This window comes from Solenopsis invicta, chromosome 8 (assembly GCF_016802725.1).
Source record: "Solenopsis invicta isolate M01_SB chromosome 8, UNIL_Sinv_3.0, whole genome shotgun sequence".
Lineage (NCBI taxonomy): Eukaryota > Metazoa > Arthropoda > Insecta > Hymenoptera > Formicidae > Solenopsis > Solenopsis invicta.
This window is the reverse complement of record NC_052671.1, coordinates 16,485,784-16,502,478: the sequence shown is the minus strand read 5'-3', so window position 1 is coordinate 16,502,478 and position 16,695 is coordinate 16,485,784. Positions and strand designations below refer to the sequence as shown.

Here is a 16,695-nt window from a genome sequence, read left to right as displayed (position 1 = left end):
AAGCGAATTATTATAAATTGCACGTTATCACTGAAGAGCAGCTTGACTCACCACACACACGAGAGTGTAGTAACGGTCTTAAATAAATTAGGTAATAGTTTTGAAGAAGTTAAAGTTAAAAATCTAGACTGTGTTTGATATTGCCGACAAATGTCATTAAATACATATAGTGGGTGATGATTCAGATCTTTATTGATAACATCGTCTATTTATATTGTAAGCGCTCTAATAGAAACATCAAGATAACGAAGTAAGAATAGTCGCTTGTCAAAGTCTTATAACGACGTGTTTGAATAAGTTGATTGCAAATGTACTGACAGTGCGCTCGGCGGCGAAGTGTTAAAATGGTCAACATTTACTTCGAAAGCATGCTACATAAGAGCGAATAATCATATAGTTCTCGAAATAATGCATAGCTTTAAAATCGAATCCTTAAATATGTTTCAGTCATTGAGGTGGCGATCGGCGAATACGGAGTTGAGCTCGATAAGCTGGTGGCGGCGGCGGAAACGATACCGAACGATGAAAAGCAGGTCGCCCTTACCGCGAGGCAGCCTGAAGAAAGTAAGGTCGCTTCTTTTTCGGGAATTTTATTTCTACGTTATAAATTTAATTGTAAATTTCGAGTAGATAAAATTGTTATCGACGCGCAGATTATTTACATTCTGTGAAATTTTTAGTTTCAAGAAACTGCGAAACTACGCCAGTTTCTTTGGTAAGAATAACATAATTATTACATAAGTATAAGGTCTATAACAAATTATAGCCAATAAATATCTAAAAATCTAGCCGTTTGAAATTTGAAACGCTCTTGAAGGCCAAGAGATTGTGCAATCATGTTTTATGGCATGTTCATTAGGAAATTTATGGTTAGCAAAATAAAATTAAAAACATTTTTTCTCGTAACAGTTGATTTATCAGTCCGTAGAACACTTTGTAAAAAATAATTAATCTCCTGTACATGTATGTACTTCATGGAACTGACGTTCAGATAAAAGATGTTGCATCCAACAATCGTCGATAAAAACGATTGAAATAGAACATAATAAATTTGTATTTTTAATAATAATATTTCTTTTGTTTGCGACACATTTTATTTTCTTTGACATAACTTTTTTAATGAATTTTTTATGGACCTCGCTTATTCAATAATTTTTTTTCTTATTTTTATATTAAGTGTACAACTTAATTTGATCCGTTTTTTTGCTTGAAAAACGCATTTATTTGAACAATAAAATAAATTAATACCTTATTCAAAGTATTGTCCATCGCTAGCCATTAGTTTTTTCCTATTTTTCTGGCAATTTATGGATTCCGTCGCGGAAGAAGCATGTATTTTTTGAAGCCAAGAATGAATCAATCCAATTTTTGATACCTTGTTCTGAAGTGAAGTGTATTCCAGTCAAAGCGGTCTGCATCGTTCGAAACAAATGGTAGTCAGAAGGGGCAAGGTCTGGGCTATAAGGCGGGTGAGCCAGAACTTCCAATCCGCTATTTTCCAAATAGTTTTTAACCAGAACAGCAACATGAGGCCGAGCGTTGTCATGGTGAAAGATTATAGACTAGTGTCTGGTTGCATATTCTGGACGTTTTTTGGCTATAGCTCGCTTTGAACAAGTGCTGTCAGCTACTTGCAACTTTCGGTCGGATTCTTCGACGCACGCTTATTACTCCTCTCCCACCGCTCGCGCGTTAGCAACGGCGCCGCCGGACGGCGTAACTAAGGAGCGCGACACATCGTCTCAGGACCGTGCGTAATACAAAAGTTATAAGATCATGAATCATAAAACAGTCTAATTGTTTAATGTTGTTTAATAATTCTACAAATTTATTGTTTTTTCTTGATATTTTAATAATTACATTTAAGTAATATTTTATTATTACATAATTAAATAATTATTATAATAACTTTTGTAAAATTATTAGACATAGATGTGTCGCGCTCCTTAGTTACGCCGTCCGGCGGCGCCGTTGCTAAGGCGCGAGCGGCGGGAGAGGAGCAATAGGCGTGCGTCGAAGAATCCGGCCGAAAGTTGCAAGTAGCTGTCAGCACTGCTTTAAACGGATCAATTGTTGCCTGTAGAAGTCTCCCGCGATAGTTTGATTAGGTTTTAGCAGCTCATAGTAGATCACACCTTTCTGATCCCACCAAATATAGAGCATTACCTTGGCACCATGGATATTCGGTTTCGGTGTTGATGTTTCCGGTTGGCCGAGCTTTACATATGATTTTTTGCGTTTTGGATTGTCGTAGTGAATCCATTTTTTGTCCCCGGAAATGATTCGATGCAAAAAAGACTCCTTTTTGTTCTGTTTAAGCAACATTTCGGACATGCAAAATCATTGTTCAATATCTCTCGGTTTCAATTCATATGGAACCCAATTTCTTTGCTTTTGGATGTATCCCGCAACTTTGAATTGTTTTGAAATAACTTGTTGAGTAACTTCCAATTTTGGTGCAAGCTTTTCTTGCGTTTGACACGAATCTTGATCGAGTAATGTTTCTAATTCTTCATCTTCAAACTTTTTTGGTTGACCCGAACGCTCTTTGTCTTCATCACTAAAATTATCACTTTTAAATTGTCAAAACCATTCTCTGCAAGATTTATCCGATGGTGCAGATTTACCATACACTTCCACAAGCATTCGATGCCCTTTAACTGCACTGTTCTTTCAATTGAAACAGAAAATCAAAATTGTCGCAAATGGTGCTTATTTGAAATGATACTCAACATTTTCAACGCAGTAAAAATTAAATTTGTTATGCAAAACTCAAAGGCTTGTAAACAATATTTGGTTAACAGATGTTGATACTTCACGATACAACAAAAATCAGCTGTCGTCGTCAACTATTTATAGCACCTGGAGCCATCTTTTGAAAACGGATTGAACTAAGTTGTACACCCAATATATGGAACGCAGCTTGAACGCTTAGAATCCGAAACATGATGTATAGACTAGTAATGCTATATTTATACTAGCGGTACTTAAATGCGCGAGAGAATAATTCATCTCTCTGTATCTTTCTATAGACACTTATTGTCAGTTATGTGTTCTTATTACAATTGTGTATAAATACTCATTAATTTAAAGTGATTTGGTAATCTATAAATAATTTTTCACATTCTCATGCTTTATTCATGATGAACAGGATTTCCTTCAATGACTTGTTTCTATTTCTATCCTTCCCTCCCTTTCTCTCCCCACTCTCTCTCTCTCTCTCTCTCTCTCTCTCTCTCTCTCTCTCTCTCTCTCTCTCTCTCTGATCGCGCTAACGGATATATTAAGAAACGTTTATTTTTAATTTATATTAATATTTTTGTGCACATAAAATAGTAAATTATTGAAGAACTTCAAAAAAATTTAGTCTGCAGCAGTAATTATAATGTTAATTTATACTATATGTATTATCCCAGCAGATAAAATCAAGGAACCACCACTGCCTGCCGGTTTCTTGACGCAATGCTACTTTTTGTGCAAGAGGCGACTTCTAAGCTTGAAAAGACACTATTCTTTACTACTGGAACGACTGCTCTGTCATCTGTTAATTGGCGTACTTTTCGGATATCTGTACATGGGAATCGGTTATCAAGCTAATTCCCTAGGAAATTATGGTTATTTATACGGATCATTGATGTTCCTCGTCTTCACTGGAAAAATGACTGCTTTGCTCGCCAGTAAGTAGCTAATTAGGTCTATCTAGGGTTATTAAATTGTTTGAGCAGATATTCAATCACGACTCAAAAAAGAATATTAGAAAATACTCTAATTAATGTTTTTAAAAATATACCCATCTTCTTTTGTCTACAAAAGACCAGTAATAATGATATGCTAATTAACCCTTAAACACATTGTAGACTGTGTGTGAATTTCGCGATGCGAGGGGCAGGATATATGCAATGAATGCAACAGATTGCAACAAAAATATTTAAGAGGATGCTATAGTGACGGGAATTACCGACACATTACAGTGTTCATTAATTTTCGAATTGGCTCTACAGATCACAAAATCCTTTTACAGAATAAAAGTACGCACCAAAACAAAGTGCGGGCTGGTAAATTTTACGAGAAAATCAAACAAAAGTTAAAAATTTATCTATTTTTGGCTCGTGGATCTGTCAACCGAGGTTAACTTTTGTCATTTACTAACGTTCTGTAGCTCATATGTATGAAATGAGATCAGGCCGCACTTTAGAAAACTCTAACGAATAACACTGACTGTGTGTCATTCCAGTCAAAAGCTTAACAAAAAAGTTTAACATGTAAACAGTTGTACGTGTACAAATTTCGCTTAGCGCACGTAAACAATGGCAAGCAGAGTAGTGACTGTAGTTGATAGGTCTTTTCGCAGATGGCGAAATAATAAAAAAAAAAGATTGATCTATACGTTGTACAAAGAGCGATAACCTGGTCTCCCTCAAAAAATAATCTGCAATGCCGACGTCGAGGAAGTTCTTCGGTCACTATAGCATCCTCTTAAGGACTTTCAAATACGGTGTTTTAAAGTTAAAAAGTCTTTTAAATTAAAATTTGGCAAAGTCATTTCTTTTAAAGAGTATAATTATGTAACATAGAAAAAATGAGGTATTTTTGGGCATCTAAAAATCCACTTTTTTTTTTAAAGTCATATTTTTGCAACAAAAAACTTTTAAAGATTTTACAGTACGGCGTTTTAAAGCTAAAGATTCATACTTAAAAAAAATTATATCATTGTCATTACTATTAAAAAATGTATTTATGTAACAAGGCGAATATGAGGTATTTTTAATTAAATCGTGTCTAAAATTGAAAATTGATGTGTTTTATGATATATTTCGGAAAAACTCTTTTTTCTACAGCATTTTATAGTATTCCAACTTTAGACAGAGTATGCGAGTAACATCCGCGAACCGACCTGTTCGAACATATTTTGTCCAGCTTTTTTATGTAAAGTACTCACAAAAAAGGTTTCACTTACACACTATATGGTTCGCATTGACCCTAACAAAACTTTGCTGCCGTGCCGTTTAAATTCTAGTTGACCAAAAAAGTTGATTAATCATATCAATCGAAAGAGGAGATTTCAAACTTTTTTTACGTCTTGGTCCGAACTTTCTATCTCATTCCGTCTTCACATAGCAAGCGTTCAGAACTTCATATGGGGTCTCTCAGACCCACTTACGTGTTTAAGTGTTAAAAATCAAATTGAACATATATTTAAAAAAATATAAACGATTATAAACGAAAAACTAGTGTTTGGGCAGTACTCACGACGCAAGTTCCTTTCTATTTAAATTAGCTTTTTTTAAATATAACTTGTTATTAAAGATGTTACAAGTGTACGATTAGCTCAGTGTTAGGTTGCTATTCCGAAATCGTAGGTTTGAATCCCGTCGGCGCCGATGCGTTTTTAAAAATTGTAAAATAGTGCGTAATTGTAATTAGTGAAATAGGAGTCTTATATGCAATATAGAATTAAGCTATAAAAATAATAAAATTGTTAAAAAACTAAAAAAAAATTATTTTTATTGCATGTTATTTGCTAAAAGAGGAAATTTTTTTTAGTATTAAGAGGATTGTCTTAAATCTAGCCTCCCATGCTTATTCGATATCCTCTACATTTTAGAATATCTTTTCGAGGCCGTATATAAGAGATCAAATTCTTCAGAATCAAGAAGGTACCACTAAAAAATAAAATATTTGTTTTCGGTGTAAAAATTTTTAATATTAACATTTTCTTCACATTTAGAAGAAGTCAATATACGGTGCTCCCTTAGACCGCATTTATAAGAAGTCAAATTGCTCCTTTAGATGATATTTATAAGAAGTCAGATTGTCGTATTCTTTTAGATGTCACATATATGAAGTCTTTTTCTCCTCTAAAATCGACGCATTGGATAACATAATGATATCATTATATTATCATTCTGATGGTGTTAGACGACGTCCACCTCTCAAAAATGAATAAGTTAAAAACTCTTTCTAATAACATATTGCTCACTGGAAAGTGAGTGCTGGCGCCACAGCTAGGCGGCCAAGCCGCGGGAGATCTTCTTGTCAATTCTCCATTTCATACATCAGTGACCGTTTGGCAGCTACTTGTAACCTCGAGACGAATACTCACTCTCATTTTTATCAGACGTGATGTATGTGTGAAACGCTGATCCACATAAAATTTTATATTATTTACATGTAAATAACAATTTGTATTGTTATTTAATCTTGTACATAAAGTTAATCTTTTTTAAGTCTTTTTCACTGCACTATAGTATTTCAATTTTAGACAGGCTAACATATGCGAACGGACTTGTTTGAAAATGTTTTATCCACTTTTTTTTAATCACAAAAAAGTTTCACTCAGACACTATATGAGTCGCATTGACCCTAATAAAACTTTGCTGACGTTTCGTTCGAATTTTAATTGACCAAAAGGGTTGATCAATCAAAAGAGGAGATTTCAAACTTTTTTTACATCCTGGTCCGAACCTCCTTATTCTTCACACAGCAAGCGTTCGAAATTTCATATATGGTTACTCAGACCCACTTATGTGTTTAAGGCAGTGCTGCCAGCTACTTGCAACTTTCGGCCGGATTCTTCGACGCACGCCTATTGCTCCCCTCCCGCCGCTCGCGCCTTAGCAACGGCGCCGCCGGACGGCGTAACTAAGGAGCGCGACACATCGTCTCAGGACCGTGCGTAATACAAAAGTTATAAGATCATGAATCATAAAACAGTCTAATTGTTTAATGTCTAATAATTCTACAAAAGTTATTATAATAATTATTTAATTATGTAATAATAAAATATTACTTAAATGTAATTATTAAAATATCAAGAAAAAACAATAAATTTGTAGAATTATTAGACATTAAACAATTAGACTGTTTTATGATTCATGATCTTATAACTTTTGTATTACGCACGGTCCTGAGACGATGTGTCGCGCTCCTTAGTTACGCCGTCCGGCGGCGCGGTTGCTAAGGCGCGAGCGGCGGGAGGGGAGCAATAGGCGTGCGTCGAAGAATCCGGCCGAAAGTTGCAAGTAGCTGACAGCACTGATTTACGTGTTTAATTTATGTGTTTAAATTCAATTATTAAACGCGTCTGCGGTGTGCATTGTACGCTTTCAATAGAAAACTAGATCTATTGAACCTCTTCAATTTCAGTTGATTTAATTTTTTTAATTTTAGATTTAACTTTACGTAATTCTAATGAAATTTGTAAGATTTTCTTACAATTAATTCTTTTATCTTGGAATTAGAAATTATCATGTTAATTATGATTATTAAGATAGCTTAATAGATGTGAAGTGCAATTACTTCAACCGAATACGTTGCCATCGTATTACGTTCGCGAATTCTTTAAAAAAAAAATGAATTTAATACGGTCGCAATTATTGGCAATATGCTGCAATTTTTATTTTCTAAGTCAGTGTGTAGATACTTGACTTTAAGCGAGAATTAACAGTTTTTGTGTGTTATCTTTACAACGCCGCGCTAGTTCGAATGATATTGAAGGAAAGATTTCACTAGCTTCTTTCATTGCTTTATTTTATAATTTCATGCAATCTGCTGTAATAAAAGTAGATTTCACTCTAGGCTTATTTAACTTGATTTCCGAAGTTGTATCCACGCGCGCATATACAGAGGCCGTAGACGTGTGTATACACATATTTCCGAATGTCACCAGCAGTTAAAAAAACGTCAATCGTTACAGTCCAGAACGGTCGTCACCAATCTCACTTATCTTTCAAAATGTTCAAAGTAACGTTGCTTGACGATAATTATCTTCACTGTTACTGCATCGAGCGGTATGTCGTATTGGTGAACGCTTGGTTTTCATTACTCCAAGATGTAGGTCAAGAAGTACGAATATCTTTGTCACAGCTATTGTGATTAAATTTCAAAGAGCAATCACTTTTTGTCTCGGTTCATACTGTAGTTTTAGGGAAAACAGATTTAAATCGTAAATAAATTATTAACATTATTACATCTTTTTAATACGTATTTGAGCACATTGACAATTGGAGTAATTTGTCAATGATTTGTTTGAGTAATTGAATACGAGATTTATTATTTTGATGACATTATGGATGAGACGGATGTCTTAATGCATGCAGCCATTAATTCGAATAAATTGTTCTACAATGGTACGCTGAAAAACCTTGCGTAATTTTGTCGGTAAAAACTACACATTATATGTAAAATAATATTAAATAAAACTAAACGTTATAGGTGAATGATAATTGTCTCGCGCGTTTATTTCAGAAAAGGACTATAGAGAATTAAATTAAGGCTTGTACGAACAATTTATTGAGATAAATATTTTGTTTATTTATATAGCAAGTGATCTCTACGATTTCCTTTTTTTCTCTTAAAATTAATTAAACTAGTTAAAATTTTTTTTACAATATTCAAATGCGTTTCATTTCTGCATATATCTACATAAATTGACATATGCATATTTAAAAGCGATCTTTTAATCAAAGATTAATTGGTGATTAGTCCTGTAGTATCTAGGGACTTAGCGCGTCACTGGAGAGATCTCGATATCGAGATATCGAGATATAGACACATGTCAGGTTAGCAGGAGAGATTTTAGACACACACACGCCTAACAGTTAACAGCTTATTCCTTTGTATTTTGAGAACTAAAATATACCAATTACTATCAGAGTAAAAAACCCTGAGTTGTTCCTTTAGTGAAAGAAAACACTACAAGTCCAATTGGCAGAATTACTTTAAAATTTCTAACTGTATTATTCGTTCATCCCTAACATAATCTTTTTTTTATACGTTAAATCATCGTACGAATTATCCATACAGATATTATTCAATATATTAATTGCCGAATAATTTCATCACAGTTTAATCGGTCCATCAAGCTCAATAGCTCAAAAAAATTCTTACTTTATTCAATTAATTTGGTATTCAATAAGTATTCAAATTAAAGTTTATATGTCTTTTTGTTTCAGTTCCATTGGAGATGCGGATTCTCATGAAGGAGCATTTCAATTGCTGGTACCGATTAGCGCCGTATTACATCAGCTTATTGCTGGTCGAGGTATTCTTCCAAGCAGCGTGTGCGACGTCGTATTTGATGGTGAGCTATTGGTTGACCGACCAGCCCGCAGAAACGAATCGTATAATATTGTTTATGCTAGTCAGCATAGCTACCAGTCTGACGGCGCAAGCGTGGGGTTTCTTCATCGGTGTTATTATGTCGATTAAGGTGAATTTCTTCTGCTTCCTTCTTAAGTGATACCAAGTAAAACTATAAATCCAATTCCGGATCTAAAGTTACGTCATTTAAATATATCGATTAATTAAATTACAAATCCAAGCTATTCTTCGATGTCGTGCGATGATTAATGCAAGAAGTTTACTCCGTTTTTTACTTCTCTTATGTCTTATTCTTTTTCATAAGCACACTCATCATTAGTTTCACTATTGTTATGAACTTTAAAGTTTGCAAAAATTATTTAACAGACAGAATATTTTAATACTTTCATAAAAATTTATTGTAGAACTACCGTATTATATATCTCTTTTTGTCGTTGAAAATTCTGTCTCTAATAGCTAATCTGTATATAAACTGAATCTCATTTTCATTCCGCATTTCAAAATCCAACGAATAAATGTCGAATCCATAAACTTCCTGTATGAATATATATATATATATATATTGTTATGCTCGACGAGACGAGCACACAAAAACACTCGCGCGAGCATACAGCACGAAATAACTACACTCTCTCTTTTGTACAAAAGAACACTGACTTTAATTAAGTAATTATATACAATTTACTGGAAGCGGAATTATCCAAATATCGCTTGACAGCTACGCGTCCAGAACAGAAAAACAGCCGGCCGCGCTTCTTTTGTCCGATCGATAGATCTGCCTTCGGCCAGCTTCTCAAGCTCGGTCGAACGGGCACAACAATATATATATATATATATATATATATATATATATATATATATATTGTGACGTGGCAGTTTTATCTGCCTCGCCACTTCGTCCTCCGCCTGAGCATAGCGCAGGGAGGCGCGTGGGACCGGGTCGGGCACTCAGCGAGAGAGCGAGATCTCCGGCGGGACTGCGGCGCGTATTGGTTTTATTTATTTATTCGCGGCTCATTTCATGTATCCGCGGGCACCTCGACAAACGTCGCCTAAGGACCAGCCGCAGCGAGGAGGATGGGCAGCCGCAGGACAAGGAAAAGGCGATCGTCCAGGGCCGGCGCACGGAAAACCGACGGAGAGAAGGACGAGGCTCGATGTGGTGACAGCGATGCGCCACGCAAAAGAGGCTCGCAATTGGCGCAGCCGAGGGACAGGCCAGGGCGGACGAACGGCCAGGAGTAGGGCCGTCGAATGTCGGCTGTCCGCCGAGAATGGTAGCGGCGAAGAATCGTCGCGGGGAAATTCTGTTGCGATCGTCTGCAGGGACGACGAGAACAACGAGGATGTCGGATGCCGACGGGGACCACACGACACCTGCGGAGACCCGACACTGCGCTGCCGTGACGTCACGGCTAGATAAGGGCGGCCGCTGATAGGCCGCGCCGCTAGGCGCAAGGATATCGCGCACCCTGTAGGAGGGGTAGCGCTCATCGATCGCGCATCGAGCGCGATCCTCTTGGCTTTTGCGTGCGACCCGGCGAACTGAGCGTGTGTGGAGACGAGCGAGCGAGTGCGAGATATCGGTCAGCTATCGGCCTGTCCGCTATCGGAAGGAGTGCCCGGCCTTGGCGAGCGAGTTGAGGACACCCGAGGACCCGAAGGAGGACCGTGCGGAAGTCGAGGTGACCCTCTAACCTTCGTGTAAAGCCACGAGCTGTCGGTGTCGACCGGCTCGCGTTCTGAGGTGGAGCCATTAGGTTCGTGTGCGAGTGCGTCCGCCGCGTGGCGATTGAACGCACCTTGCTTCTTGGTGTTTGGTCGGCTCTCCACCTCAAGCGTGAGACCTTGTAGAGGCACCCAGCTGTCGGCTGCCGCGTGTACGTTGGCTGTCCCGCCGTAGAAGCACGCGGACGACCGGCTTCCCGGGAAGCCGCAAAGCCCTCGCGCACGTGCGCGAGTCGTGTTACGGTCGTGATCACACGACCGTCCGCGTTATCGGTGCGTTGTCGTGTCGCGCGTCTTCGCGAGAATTGTGCATTGTGACCGCGACGACGGCATTGCCGTCACCGGGTATCTTGGATCGCATTGCGTTTGAATTAATTGCGGTCTGTTAGCGAAAGTTCGCCGAGTATGTTCTCGCCGCGCTGTTCCGAGCGCGCGTGATTGGCTGTCTCGTTCCGCGCGGGACCAACCGCCGTTGTTCGCGCCGCTAGCGTAAGCATTGTAGTACTTAAGTAAAATTTCGCGTTCCGCTTATTCGTTTTCGTTAACTCTCTTTATCTTTTCCGTTCTTTGCTTGCGTCGACGGATGATTTCGTTGCGTTTGATTCTACTCTGTCTCCGTCCTATGCTACAATACATGTTATTTCTCTCTGTTATATCGGCCTGATCGTGCTTAATTTCTCGCCTACCCGTCTCCTCCAGTAAGAGAGCCGCTTCGTCCCTGTCTCCGCTTCCCCGCCCCTCTACCGGTTAGAGGAGCTAGCTGGCCGCGTGCGAGCGACGATTCCGCTTTCGTGTGATGAGTTATCGCGTGATACGAATTGGCGTTTAGCGTGGAAAAGTGAACCCGGCGACGCGACCGGAGTAATCGCGTCTGGCGCCCAATTCTGCGATTTGGTTGGAATCTAGCTGTCGGTATTCTCGTCGCTCTCGCGCGCGCTTCGTGTAGCGTTTCCGCTACCTTGTTTGATCGCGTACTTCGCCGTTGCTCTCCGGCGTCCGAAAAGTGCGTGACAATATATATATATATATATATATATATATATATGGGTTGGACAAAATAATGACCTATTCTGACTCCGAAAAGTAGGCCTAAAATAGGCCTAATAAAATTAAAAGATCACCTACAATTTTATGTATATGTGTGTGTGTGTGTGTGTGTGTGTGTGTGTGTGTGTGTGTGTGCGCGCGTGTGTGCGTTCGTGTGTGCGTGCGTGTGTGCGTGCGTGTGTGCGTGAGTGAGTGCGAGCGTGTTTGTGTGTGTGTGCGCGTGTGTGCGTTCGTGTGTGCGTGCGTGTGTGCGTGCGTGTGTGCGTGCGTGTGTGCGTTCGTGTGTGCGTATGTGTGTGCGTGCGTGCGTGCGTGTGTGTGTGTGCGTGTGTGTGTGTGTGTGTGTGTGTATGTATATCCTCAAAATTACAATTAAATATGCTAAAATATTCAATTTTAAATATATGAAGAAAACTAGATGCAGAATTTTATTAATTTTGCAGATTGCAGTCATTATTGGACCGATAATCGCAACGCTATTCTCCGTATTCAGCTTCGCCTTCCCTTACATTGATATGCCGTACCTGTTTCGTTGGATGTTCCACATATCGTACTTTCGTGCGGGTTTGCAGAGTTTAATATATACTATATACGGATACGACAGAGAGGACTTGAAGTGCGATAAACTGTTTTGTTACTTCAAGAAACCCAGAAAATTCCTCATCGAGATAAACGCCACTGATATAAACGTGATCAATAATCTGGTACTCATCCTCGGCATCGGGGTACTGATGCATTTTCTAACGGCTAGCGCGCTTTGGTGCAAGCTCAGAAGATGAGTCAAATACCTATTGAAGTGGATTACAATGTTATCTATATAAAACTTTATTTAAAAACATTGATTTAGCTGACTAAGCACTAATTTATTTTTTGTTTAATAAAAATTCTGATCACATGTGAAGTTATAATGAGAATTGTAGGTTTTATAAAATCTCATAAATATATGTATGTTAAAAATATTACTTTTAGAGATTTATGTGAATATACCTTCTATTCTAAATTAAACTATTTTGTAATTAAAATAGAGTAAAATATTGTAATATTACTAAATAATATTAATAGAATAATATTGATAAATATATATCATTCATGTATAACTTTGCACATATAGAATTAAATAATTTTATAAATTTAAACAAAAAATAAATAAGATTAAGTATATTATATCTTTTTAATCTTAATGTTTTTATTAAAATATTTAAAACGTATCATAATCTAATTAAAAATTAATTTTATATTTGTATATGTATTTTATAATTTTTTATAAAGATTTTTGTGTAGAATTTCCAAACTTTTTAACTACAATTAAATACGAGTAATTAGTAATAATTATGTCTTATGTGATAACTGAATTTGATGATGGAGGTGGTGTTGCAATCGTTAGAAGTATTTGGTTAACACCTTGAAAAAAAGAAGTGTTTTGGCCACCTATAAAGGATCGAAAGAAATTTGATAAAATTTTATAAAATACTGATGTTGCGGATCAAAATTGGAAACTTTATTCAGTAGTACGATGCTTATATGAAACTGGTAAGTATAAAATGTATTTATAATTATTATATAAAAATAAAGTTTTATTTTTTCATGAGCAAAAAATGAAAAAATTATGATTTAAATCATTTCAAAATATTATACACTACTCAAAAGAAAATAGGGAACACTTTCCAGACACCAAAAATTAGGCTATTTTCAAATGACTGTAACTCGGTGAAAAATCATCGTAGATAAAAAATAAAAAAAGCATTTTGAAGCTTGAAGATCCAACTTTAACGCTCTATCAGCAGATTTTCAAAATTCTTTTAACTTCCTTGTCTTATGCAGTAAAAAAGCACACCCTGTTTTGTTCCTTAAAATTTCGTATCTTTGACACTTTGCAGCTCGACCAACAAATTTTTTTCGAACAATTCAAGTAAAGCTTCATAAACTACAACATTTTGCCTACAAAATGCTTTTTTTAAAATTTTTCTACGATTTTTTTTGACCGAGTTACGCTACTTTGAAGCTAAACCTGCATTTTTTACAAATGATATCCGTACTCCGTGAAAAATCATCGTAGACAAAAAATCAAAAAACCATTTTAAAGCTCGAAGTTCCAGCTTTAACATGCTGTTAATGGTTTTCAAAAATTTTCTCAATTTCTTAGTACTATGCCCCAAAAAAGATACACTGTTTTTTTCTTAAAATAACGTATTTTTAACAGCCTGTAGCTCAATAAAAAAATTTTTCTCGACAAATCCAATGCAAGTGCCATAAAGTATGACATTTTCTCTACAAAATGCTTTTTTTAAAGTTTTCTCTACGATTTTTTTTTACCGAGTTACAAGACTTTGAAGATATACATTTTTTACAGTACATTTTTCCGAAAAATGACGTCTACCGCCGACATTAGCATTACCCAATGTGCACCACGTGGAGGTTGTCGGTCGGATTTTTGCACATCGTGTGTGTGTGTGTGAGTGTGTGTGTGTGTGTGTGTGTGTATGTATGTATCACAGCAGAGATAAGGACCCCGCAGTTCGTCACTTCTGCAGTATTTAATGACTCCAAACCCTCTCTGCTGTGTGTGTATGCGCTCGCGCGCATGAGAGTTCAATAGTGTGTATTTCCTCCTCTCTGATCAATTACTGCTTGCAAGCGTTCTCGCATATTTATACATCTTGCAATACGATCTTGCGGAATGTTGTGCCAAATTTCCGTTAAAATTTCCCGTGTCTTGATATCGTAACCAAGCTCTACTCACTACGGACACAGATGCACCAATATCTTGCGCCACATAACGCATACTAAAACCTTGTTGCAAAAGCGCAATTATGCGTGCAACTTCTACGGCCGATAAATGTCTACGCGGCATTTTGAAAATTCCGTGTCGCTTATCACACTGCGAGAATCGCCGGCGTACTAAACAAAATTTTATTGTATTGAGCATGCAATGTTTACATATGGTCATCTTTGTCTAAAAAGAGATTTTTTTTAGACTAAGACGACTATATGTTTACAGTTCACAGGATTGGAGAAATGTATATTTCTCCGACGAATCACGTTTTTGCCTTTATGGCAATAATGCTCGTATACGTACTTGGCGTCGACGAAATGAACGCTATGATCGACGTTGCGTTATGCCAATACGATCCTACAACGGCGGTTCCGTGATGGTGTGGGGGTGTATATCACTTACAAGACGAAGTGATCTAGTGATCCTGCCACCTCCGGCAATGACGGATGTTCGTTATATCAACGATATTCTACGACCACACGTTTTGCTATTAAATCGAACCTGTCGGAACTTTATTTTTATGCAGGACAACGCTCGACCTCATACGGCGAATATAACGCGACGTTTTTTTCAACGACACGCAATTAGACTGTTAAATCATCCCGCCAATAGCCCGGACTTAAATCCAATCGAGCACATTTGGGATGAAATGGAACGACGATTAAGGCGTCGCGAGGAACAGCCGCGAAATTTAGAAGAATTGGGAGAAATTTTAACGGAAATTTGGCACAACATTCCGCAAGATCGTATTGCAAGATGTATAAATATGCGAGAACGCTTGCAAGCAGTAATTGATCAGAGAGGAGGAAATACACACTATTGAACTCTCATGCGCGCGAGCGCATACACACACAGCAGAGAGGGTTTGGAGTCATTAAATACTGCAGAAGTGACGAACTGCGGGGTCCTTATCTCTGCTGTGATACATACATACACACACACACACACACACACACACTCACACACACACACACACACACACACACACTCACACACACACACACGATGTGCAAAAATCCGACCGACAACCTCCACGTGGTGCACATTGGGTAATGCTAATGTCGGCGGTAGACGTCATTTTTCGGAAAAATGTACTGTAAAAAATGTATATCTTCAAAGTCTTGTAACTCGGTCAAAAAAAATCGTAGAGAAAACTTTAAAAAAAGCATTTTGTAGAGAAAATGTCATACTTTATGGCACTTGCATTGGATTTGTCGAGAAAAATTTTTTTATTGAGCTACAGGCTGTTAAAAATACGTTATTTTAAGGAAAAAACAGTGTATCTTTTTTGGGGCATAGTACTAAGAAATTGAGAAAATTTTTGAAAACCATTAACAGCATGTTAAAGAACTTCGAGAAAGCTGGAACTTCGAGCTTTAAAATGGTTTTTTGATTTTTTGTCTACGATGATTTTTCACGGAGTACGGATATCATTTGTAAAAAATGCAGGTTTAGCTTCAAAGTAGCGTAACTCGGTCAAAAAAAATCGTAGAGAAATTTTAAAAAAAGCATTTTGTAGGCAAAATGTTGTAGTTTATGAAGCTTTACTTGAATTGTTCGAAAAAAATTTGTTGGTCGAGCTGCAAAGTGTCAAAGATACGAAATTTTAAGGAACAAAACAGGGTGTGCTTTTTTATTGCATAAGACAAGGAAGTTAAAAGAATTTTGAAAATCTGCTGATAGAGCGTTAAAGTTGGATCTTCAAGCTTCAAAATGCTTTTTTTATTTTTTATCTACGATGATTTTTCACCGAGTTACAGTCATTTGAAAATAGCCTAATTTTTGGTGTCTGGAAAGTGTTCCCTATTTTCTTTTGAGTAGTGTATATGTTTTTGAATTTCATAAATATAAATCAAAATAAAATCAAAGAATTAAAATAAATTAATCTACAATCTAAAATTTTTTATATTTTTGTTCAAAAATCAGTTTTAAGAAAATTATTAAATTATTTTGTACACTGGAAATATGGAAAATAAAATTACTGCAAAATTAAGTTAAAAAATTTGTAATACAAAAATTTGAACTGACGAAAATTTAAATATAAG

At 36.9% G+C, this 16,695-nt stretch overlaps 1 protein-coding gene across 4 annotated transcripts in view; it reads left to right on the top strand.

Moving 5' to 3' along the window:
• The window catches only part of LOC120358357 (ATP-binding cassette sub-family G member 1-like), a 54,025-nt gene extending 41,235 nt beyond the window's left edge, over nucleotides 1–12,790 (top strand). For 2 of the 4 annotated variants that reach the window (XM_039452395.1, XM_039452396.1), the window contains exons 7-10: nucleotides 448–564; nucleotides 3,417–3,677; nucleotides 8,955–9,211; nucleotides 12,321–12,788. In XM_039452395.1, the coding sequence (XP_039308329.1) occupies nucleotides 448–564; nucleotides 3,417–3,677; nucleotides 8,955–9,211; nucleotides 12,321–12,656 (971 nt within the window). In that variant the 3' untranslated portion in view covers nucleotides 12,657–12,788. Of the gene's footprint in view, nucleotides 1–447; nucleotides 565–3,416; nucleotides 3,678–8,954; nucleotides 9,212–12,320 lie in introns of all 4 variants that reach the window. The other 2 variants (XM_039452398.1, XM_039452397.1) reach the window with 2 other exon arrangements.
• Nucleotides 12,791–16,695: the final 3,905 nt, after the last annotated feature.